Source organism: Ascidia mentula, chromosome 9, assembly GCF_947561715.1.
Source record: "Ascidia mentula chromosome 9, kaAscMent1.1, whole genome shotgun sequence".
NCBI classification, from domain to species: Eukaryota; Metazoa; Chordata; class Ascidiacea; order Phlebobranchia; family Ascidiidae; genus Ascidia; species Ascidia mentula.
The window spans coordinates 2,964,819-2,974,048 of record NC_138574.1 but is presented as its reverse complement, the minus strand read 5'-3'; the positions used below and the strand labels follow the sequence as shown (position 1 = coordinate 2,974,048).

Here is a 9,230-nt window from a genome sequence, read left to right as displayed (position 1 = left end):
ACAGGCAGCCTAGCCACTGCAGCTCTGACATCAACCACGCCAGCGCCTGCTTCCTGCAATTTACTGCCGATAACGTTCAGCGCTTTCTTCTCTCGCTTGAAGTCGAGCGTCATTTGTTTCAGTATGCTTGTGACCTGCCTGTGCTTATAGCAGGTACTTGACCATAGCAAGTACTCTTGTTTTCATTCTTCTAGTTGATAACGCAAAGATGGACCAGGAAGTGATGGAATCCAACAAAATACCAGCGGGTGTCATTCCAGCAGGTACGTAAATCGATTTGTGCGCAGGCGTTTTGTGGGTTCAAATTACATCACGATGAGACAACGCAGCATTTCTGTTGATTACACGACGTATGTTTCAGGTATTCCGACCATAGTTTTTAACGAGCAGAATCATAACAGTGGTGACCAAAGTCAAGGTAAGATTTTTACGATTTTAGTGGCCTGAGTCATGTTTCGTTGGCAAATGCGTATAGTTACTCACAGAATAACAGCTGTAAAATTCGGTCGCTCGGGTATGCATTTAAATGGCGCTTTACGAAACAAACATACTAGTGCTAATGGGTTAGGGTTATGAGGTTAAGGTAATTGATCCGGATACCATAACCCCGGGCTTATTTGGTTCGGCGGCAGATGTGTTGGCTTGTTGACGACAAGAGCAAACTGCGGACGTTGTTTATTTTAGTTTTGTCAGCCTTGCGGTTTCCAAGCATTAACACAGCAGCGTGATCGGATAAGACGTAATATAAACAGTAAAGGATTAGTTAAAAAGTCTAGATGTGCTAAGAACCTTTAAAAGTGCATCGACCTATGGTAGAAACTTCAAACTTGACCTGAATGGATCTTTCTTATTGGAAGAATTCTCAGAAATTAAGCCTGAGGTGGCAGTATTTCCGATACACAATATTTTAAAAGAACTTTTCGAGAAAAAAAGCTAGAAATTACAGACAAGTTTCTTGACCAGCCTATTTTATTGTTGAAAGCAAATTATAGCTTACACGCTATCACGAAGCGTCATGTACACTTTTGATAATATTGCAATGAACGACTTGTGCGTCATATTGGGCTGTCAGTTTTCTAACAATAGGGACATCAGCGGACCACATAGTTGCATCCAACGCAGTGGTTCACATACAAGTTTGACTCAGGCCCCACTTCTGTCCAAAAAAGATCTCGTAACCAACCAAAATCAAACGCTGACTGTTTAAGTGCTTAAGTTTGTAACCATTCATTGCTATGCTCAATGATATTATCAATATATTCCTGTGAATGCTGGGTGAAAGTTTACCTATTTTGTAGTTCTAGTTCAAGCAGTTTCGAGCTTTCCATTCATATCAAATATACCGGAAGTTAAACGGTTTGTGTTCGCGTTAGTGTTCAGTTAGTCGTATATTAAAAACGTATTTAAACTGTAAATAATTTCACCAGGCTTGAATAAACATTTAAAACGGCTGCAGCATATGGGAAACAACGCCTAAACAAACCACTATATTTTCAGTTTCGACCATGAAGCAGTCTTCCCATCTAGCTGCCATAGAGGAAGGTAAGCGCTAAATTTTGAATGTTGTGCTATGTGTTGAATACTTCCAGTAGCATAAACATCATCGGTTTGCTTGTGTCGGCGAATCATCATAATAGTCATGGCTATTTAAACTATGAATAATAACATTTTTTACGTTTGTACTGTCATGCTGCATTGCTGTACTTACGTCATACGAATTAACAGTTCCTGGATCATTTCAGTTCACTGCAGACAATTGGCTTCATGATGTAACACATTTGAAATAAATTGCCGCACAAACATACACTAACATGTAATAAATGAAACAAGGACATTGTCGACAGTATGTTCACAAGCTGTGCAATGCGGCGAGTAAAATCAATGCGTTTTATTCTGAGGGTTTGATAATGAGGATTCACAAGATAGGCGCATCATCAATAAAACATAACCGTATCATTACGTTGTAAGCGTGCAGCATATGGTTGACATCATCCTTCAATGGATTGTATCGATTTTTTAACTTATATTTGGTGTGGTTAGATTTACATTATAAACTCTTTCAAGAACCGCAGTTTACGCACTTTTAAAATATTTTACAATTAAATTGTCGTTATAGGCTTCCCGGAATAACTGAATTTGCGAAAGCTACTTTCGCAGACCAATACAAATACAGTGAAAAAGGAAAAAAATACTCACCCATTTCATTGTGTTGTTTAAAAAACTGTTTCAATAACTCTTAAACCAATTATGAACACAAACCACATAAGGCAAAAAGAAACGTACTGCAAGCAGACAACCCAAGCAACTGACAAATGTATTGTCGTGAATTATTACCCACATTGTTACGTCACATTTCTTCCAAACAAATATCGAATGTTTTGTGACACACCAACTCATGCGCTCATGTTTTGACTTTTGCAACAAACACTTAAACATATGTATGTTTGGCGTTGTAAACATTCATAAGTGCAAATGGTATTTAACAAAGCACAAACTTGGTTTCGTGTTCCTTTTGGAGTTTGTGACAGAACCCATGGCGTGTAAACTGACATCTTGACAGGTGACACATAATGGCCAAATTGTAGCTGGAAGTGTCTGTTATTCTCTCTTCTTAACTGTAAGCCTAAGCTTTAAAACAAACCTCGTACAAGGCTGAAACGCACCTTGCGGTACTGTAATGCCTGGATTGACTGCGCTGTAATGACTACCAATTTCGTTGGCACATAAAAGGCTTGTCAGCTTAAAAGCCTTGTCAACCGAAGTGCGCTCATACGGTTGAGGATTGATGTTGTGCAACACTAACGTAAGTTCTAAAAATATAATGCTTTGGAGCGCAAGTTCAAGATAAGCAAAATTTGAACGTGATTTTTTGAAACACCCTGGACAGTTTTGCCACAACTGAGGGAAAAAAAACGTTTTAGCACAAGATGACTTGTTTTCTGTAAAATTCAAGCATATTTACTGATGTAACCCGATCTGTAGTTAACTTTTGACCAGATCATTTTCGTCCGTAGAAACCGATGGGGCTCCCATGGTTGCCCAAACCCTTCGCAAACTCCGAAACTTGGTAAAGCAGAGGATCGGCGCCCTGCGGTCCCAAAACCAGATTTCTCCATTCTTTGTCTCACCTCGTCTCGTGGCGACCGATTTTTACGCCGGGGAAACCTGGCATCAATACGAGGAGAAAAACCTCACCCAACACAAGAAAATCATGGACCTTCCGGAGCAGGTCACCACTCCATATGCGGAGATTTTCGCTCCTGAAGACGGAAAAACACCACGTTTCGTGTCCCTCCTTGGGCACCCGGGATGCGGATGTACTACCGTGTTACTAAAGTTTGCCGACGAGCTGGCAGGAAGGAAAAGGTGCTCTGTTGTCCTAGTGTATAATTTCCTGAAAATGCTGCATGTTGGATCGGAAAAGATGACCCTTCAAGACCTCTTGCTCACCCGACCCTTTCCCAACCTAACGCAATCCGAATCTGATACCATTTACAAGTGGATGCAAGATAACCCGTCTCAGTGCACCCTCATGTTCGACCGTTTTAACGACAACAGGCTGACTATGGAAAACAACAGTCAGGAAGTCGGATATGACATGAAAGCCACTGTCAGCAATTTATTCGCAAGCTTACTTTCGGGAAAACTGCTGAATAACGCTCGAATTGTCATTGGGTCGCGTCCCAACTGTGTTCTGTCACTCGCAGGCGACTTGAGGCCTGACGTCACCTACCTCATGTACGGTTTTAGCAAAGAAAGTGTGACTACCTTGTGGACCAACCTCGTTGGCCGTAACTCAAAGCAGCTATGGGCTGAGTTGAGACGAAAATGCAGCCTAGTACTTACTATCATGCCTGGCTCGCCGTTCATTATGCATACGGCCGCCCTGGCAATCGAGGCCGGCTGCAGTACCACTGCACAGATCTACGGCTACATGTACAAGCACTACTTGCGCTCGATCCACTGCGACTTGAAGCCTGTCATGGTTGACCGACTTCGTTTTCTTGCATTTGAGCGAAAGTGTGTGCCTCTGTCTGCCCTGTCAATGTCCGTCGATGACGTCAAGGACTTTATGGTGGCTCTTCCGACGAAGCGGGATCGGAAGGGAGAGCGACTGGGAGATCAGGACATCCAGCTCTTCTTCATCCACATCATCGTGAAAGAGTACTTGGCATCAGAGTACATGTTGCTCAATATGACCTGCGAAGAGTTCGCCGACTATCTTGCCAAGGAGATTCGAAACCGTAGGAGCCTCGAGCTTTTCCTGTGCAGTCTTCTGCTGGATGAACAAGTTCACATTGGTAAGACTGTTCTGTAAGATAGAGATGCGGTCGGCCTATTGCTTTAGACTCTATACAAAGCTTGTGATCTAGCAACGTATTGAAACGACTTTCTGTTTAAACATCTACTATTATTGCGTCAGTATAATGTAGCCTGTTAGTGTAATTAAGTCTGTCGGTGTTGAACAACGCACAACATAACGTTTAGCGTTCATATTAATCCGCTTTTGTGTTTTCAGACTTTGCAATTGACGAAAGGAAACGGAAGATCTTTTGCGATCACGTTCTAATCATCTGCAAATCAGCCGCCGTACCGATTTGTGAGTAAATGTTCGAAACCAACAACCACCATTGTCAAGGAATATGTTTAAGTCCTTTGCTCTATCTTACTCTTTTGACAATTGACATTAAAACTAAATGCAACGTATGTTGCGATAGCTCAAATTGCCAAGCTTCAATACAAATATAATTGAACTTCATATGGTTTTCCACACAAGATAATCGCAAGTGTTGTAAAGATGCTTTTTGTTTATTTTTCTCTTCAGACGGCTCATGCAAGGTTCCCAACCAGCTTGACGCGGCCAAACGATGCGATTACCTCAGCATACTTGAAGTAGCTCGCGAAGGCAACAGCGTCGATCTCACACGCAGCCTCGCGTCTGTTTTTCCCGACCACGTGGACTTTTCCGACCACATTTTCACCGAAAGTGAAATTCACTCCCTTTGCCGCGTCCTTGGGCGATGCGAGAAATTCGTCCAGCGACTTGTGTTCAGGCGATGTCGGTTAAACTCACAGATGGTCGGCTACCTCAGCAAGGCCATCGCCTACATGCCAGGCATGGTAAGAGTTTTGTAATAATGTTGTAAAACACATAACCTTCACTCAGCGGTACATGGAAGTTGTTGTAAACTACATGGTTTTCCCACGTTTTTGAAGCAAAGCGCTTCGTTTCGGTGATTTGGGGCTGTTACAAAATTTTTTCTGTAAGTTTGTATTTTACCTGAGCGAAATACGTTGGTAGAAGTTATCAAACTATATAATTTGCTTTAAAACCTTGTTGCTATGCGCCACAAAGCTTATGTTAATAAACCGATTAGCTGGCTCAACAAACCACCGCCAACCATTATGATTGGTCGCAGCACAGTCTGTGAACGTATTACCAGGCTGGGTCATGCTCGTACATTGACGCATTTTCGGAAACACTTCCTATCAAATTATAGCACATGTGTAGTTTTTAAGCAGTCTGTAGATTCTACGTCATACACGGCTGTTGGTCATTAAATTGGGGTTAATCTGTTTGAACTGCGTATCGTCAACTTAAAGGGTCACCTAAACGTCAGTTTAGCTGTGGAGCACTGCGCTTATTTGTTGATTGTGTGTGTTGGGGGGCAGAATGAGTTAAACTGAAATGTAATGTACATATGAAGCACACAACGAAATGTGCTTCACCAAAAGTATGGAGATATACTGAACTGTTTGGATTACCACCTTAAAAAAACGACTAAAAACCCTTGTTACGCATGACTGCTCGCAGTTAATTCAAATCTGAGAAATAAGTGAAAAGTTTTTCTCACAACAAAAGAAAACAATTCTTGCTCATGAGCAATATAAAGGCTTAATAACTTTTCCAACTCTATGATCGACAGCAATTCGCACGAGAAATGATATTGGTGATAAAACGTGCATTGCGGTCTCAGTTATTTGGGTTTCACGTAATTGCGAAGGGTGATAAATTGCAGCTTAATGTGTATATTATAAAGCTACTAATTTCATTCAACCTTATCTTATTAGGTCGTAACGCTTGATCTGAGTGACAATATTCTCACGACGAAGGACGTTTCCGTGTTGTGTGTTTGCGTGGGAAAATTGGAGCGTTCGCTGATTCTGAAATCCTGCTTCTACGATAAAAGCGATCAACTTCGACCTTTCAACGATGAGGAAAGATTTTTATTGAAAAGTGCAATATCCGACAGTGGATCGGTAAGCACCTTTGACTACGTGCTTTACAAACTAATGAAATTCATAGGTAGAAGCGCGCGGTATCTTGGTTTCTAATGTGTTTTGTAAAACCATGCAAAAGTAAGAAATATAAAGCTATATAACCTAAGTACGGTTTCGTTCCCACAAATAAAAAAAATCAAATATTGCTTGACCGAAATTGTGAAGGAAAATTGGGTTTCAAATATGTTTGCGGGCTTTTGTTCTTGGAAAAGCTGTGTACATTCCATTTGTTGACACCATCACCGCAATGAAGATCGCGATTTGATGTTCGCATGTGTATTTCCGTCCTGGGTGCAATAGAAGGACTAGGATTGTTTTTGCCAATTGCAACATTACTATGCCATTACAACAAAACTACAACAGTATAGACCTAGAATTCCATTTTTTATAACAGAGCGATTTTGATACAATTAAATATTTAACATGCATTTTTTGTTATTTTTGCTGATTTATAATTTCTCTGTACAGGGTGTTAACATCGTTGGAGATTGAAAGCAAACAAGAGCAAATTTCTGATCATGGAACGAAAGTATTACTGCAGTATTGAATGTACTTCTGAAAGACTTGTTTTCTCTTATATCTTCATACTTTGTATAAATGCCTATGGACACTTTTGTTAAACTTCACTGTGACTTTTACCTTCCACTGATGTTTGTTTTGTTATTTGAACTTTTACTGGTTTTTGTTTTATCTGAACTATTTAATGCAATAAAATACAGATTTAGGTTCAGTTGTTGTCACATTGACATATTTTATAAGCTGTATTTTTAGCAACCTTAAATTACACTTTTGCTCTTCAAACACCCCTCAAACATTGTACATTTACTGAGCACAGGAAACAAGGGACAGACTGTCTGTACGTCGACACACGTGACCAAACGTTAGGCTTTATTTATTGCATGCACTCATCACAAAATAACATTAAAACAGAAAATAAAAGGGTTATAAATGTCACTTTGTCTTGTCTGACAAATACTGAATCCCCTTTTTACAATTTTGAGTAAAATTGTCGGGAGCATCAGCCAAAAAGTTAACAGATCGGTCAACACCATAATTCCACTTTTCGGCAAGGTTCATATTTACTGGAAGTCCCACCTGTGTAAACACATAAAGCACATTACTACTACTTACTAATACCAGTTACCACCAACTGTAATATCTAAACACTTTCCATTCCTTACAAAGCAACAACAATATTTGGAGTTAGTTAAAGACTTTTTAACTGAAAATGCCCAAATGATTTCCCCAAAATTGCAGCGCATGAAGGCAAGTTTATACTAATTGTGTAACATTGCCCTTTTCTCTGTCTATTTGTGACACTGTTATAGCAATGTCCCATAATTGCCTACATAGAGTGTCATGTACATGCATAGTATGATTGGTTTAAGGTATCTGTTTAATATGAAAGCCAGATTGTTGTTGTCACAAGACTCTGCTATTGACATATTAGGTAATTTGCCAGCTTGCAATTCTATTCCATAAGCCAGATATAATAAACTATATTCAAACTATACTGCCTGCCAGTGATGCCTGCAGAGTGACAGAGACAAACCAGATCATAGCCAAATTGGAGAAAGTTGAATGACTAAAAACTGCATTTTTTTCCAAAGCATTCCACAGCAACTTTTGTTGTCAACTCAAAACAAACCTTGCTCAAATAGTTTCCACCAAGTCTGTCATCCACAGTTTCTGTTAGGTTTTTTATGGCAGCGAGACTTTTGTCTGTATCATCACTCCATATTCCATTTCTTGTTGTTAAATAAACCGCACCCCCAAAGAGTCCCAACTTTCCACTGAACCTTGAGCGAAAAGTTTGTATAATGTTAAACAATAAGCCTACCACTGCCAACAAACTATTACATTGAAACCTAATTATAACAAAAACATTTTTATTAATAGAAGAATTTGCTAGGAAACAAGATTTCACATTTGTGAATGAAAGTAGCTTCGATTACATATGATAATATATACACAAATACAACATCTCTTTATGTCTGAAAATATACCGTTTACGTTAATAACAGTTCTTGCAATAGAATTGTAGAATTTATTTAAAACATTTTAGGCGTCTTACTTGGCAATTTTTGTAATTCTTGACATTCCTGTGAATACTTTTGCACACAATTGTAAACATAAAAGATAAAAACGAAACAAAACTTGTCTTTCACTTCCAACTATAGAAATCGTAAAACAATCTGATGAAACAAAATGAAATTTCTTATCTCAGCATAATAAAACCTTTTCGTCTGGTCATTGCACGAAATCTCCATAACAAAATATAACAGGTCGAAACAGTGCGTGTACACACCCTTCTGCAGCTTTGCAATATTATGGCTTTTTTTGCACATATATTACATTGGTGTTTTTTGCCTTTTGCACTATCGGTTACCAAGCAGTTCCGTTTGGCCATAGTGCGCTCCACAGTGGTTCGTCGTCTCTGTTGTTCGGTACCTAGTATAGGGTACCCTGCAGATCGACGTTGACCAAAAGGTACCACAAAGTGGAAACTAGTGTGCCTGCTAGTGTGAAAGCTAGCACAGTGCCACTCAACAGCTGCACTGATGAGACCTTACAGGTCGAAACAGTGCGTGTACACACCCTGTCTGCAGCTTTGCAATATTATGGCTTTTTTTGCACAAAATATAACAGTTTCAGTAAATTTTCAATCATTGAATACTAAAACAAAAACACTCATATATTGTTCCTTTGACCAGGGAAATTCCCCTGGGAAATTTCTTTGGGTAAACACCATGATTTAAGCCTCCCTCAACTTGTTCATTCTTGCAACGTGCAAGAAAATCTATCGGCTTGATAAATGTCGATTTCTCCTTGGTCAACACTATCAAATTGCACACACCACTGAAAAAATCGCCATGACCGTTACCTTATTACTCTGGTAACTAGAGCCTAGTTAACGGCAGCCAACAAAAGAAATCGGGTTCAAACCA

The 9,230-nt window shown here is 39.7% G+C and overlaps 2 protein-coding genes across 2 annotated transcripts; one reads left to right on the top strand and one right to left on the bottom strand.

The window, feature by feature from the left end:
* Positions 1-20: 20 nt before the first annotated feature.
* LOC145913575 (uncharacterized) lies at positions 21-6,955 on the top strand. The gene is made up of 8 exons (XM_083001293.1): positions 21-263; positions 362-418; positions 1,498-1,542; positions 3,015-4,301; positions 4,520-4,600; positions 4,826-5,121; positions 6,073-6,261; positions 6,751-6,955. The coding sequence occupies exons 1-8, from the start codon at positions 209-211 to the stop codon at positions 6,772-6,774; spliced, it is 2,034 nt and encodes a 677-aa protein (XP_082857419.1). The 5' UTR covers positions 21-208; the 3' UTR covers positions 6,775-6,955.
* A 200-nt stretch (positions 6,956-7,155) lies between these two features.
* On the bottom strand, positions 7,156-8,469 carry LOC145914162 (MICOS complex subunit MIC13-like). The gene is made up of 3 exons (XM_083001947.1): positions 8,357-8,469; positions 7,931-8,081; positions 7,156-7,377 (listed from the first exon to the last, which is right to left on the bottom strand). Exons 1-3 carry the CDS (start codon positions 8,380-8,382, stop codon positions 7,234-7,236), a joined length of 321 nt encoding a protein of 106 aa, XP_082858073.1. The 5' UTR covers positions 8,383-8,469; the 3' UTR covers positions 7,156-7,233.
* Between the last annotated feature and the right edge of the window lie 761 nt (positions 8,470-9,230).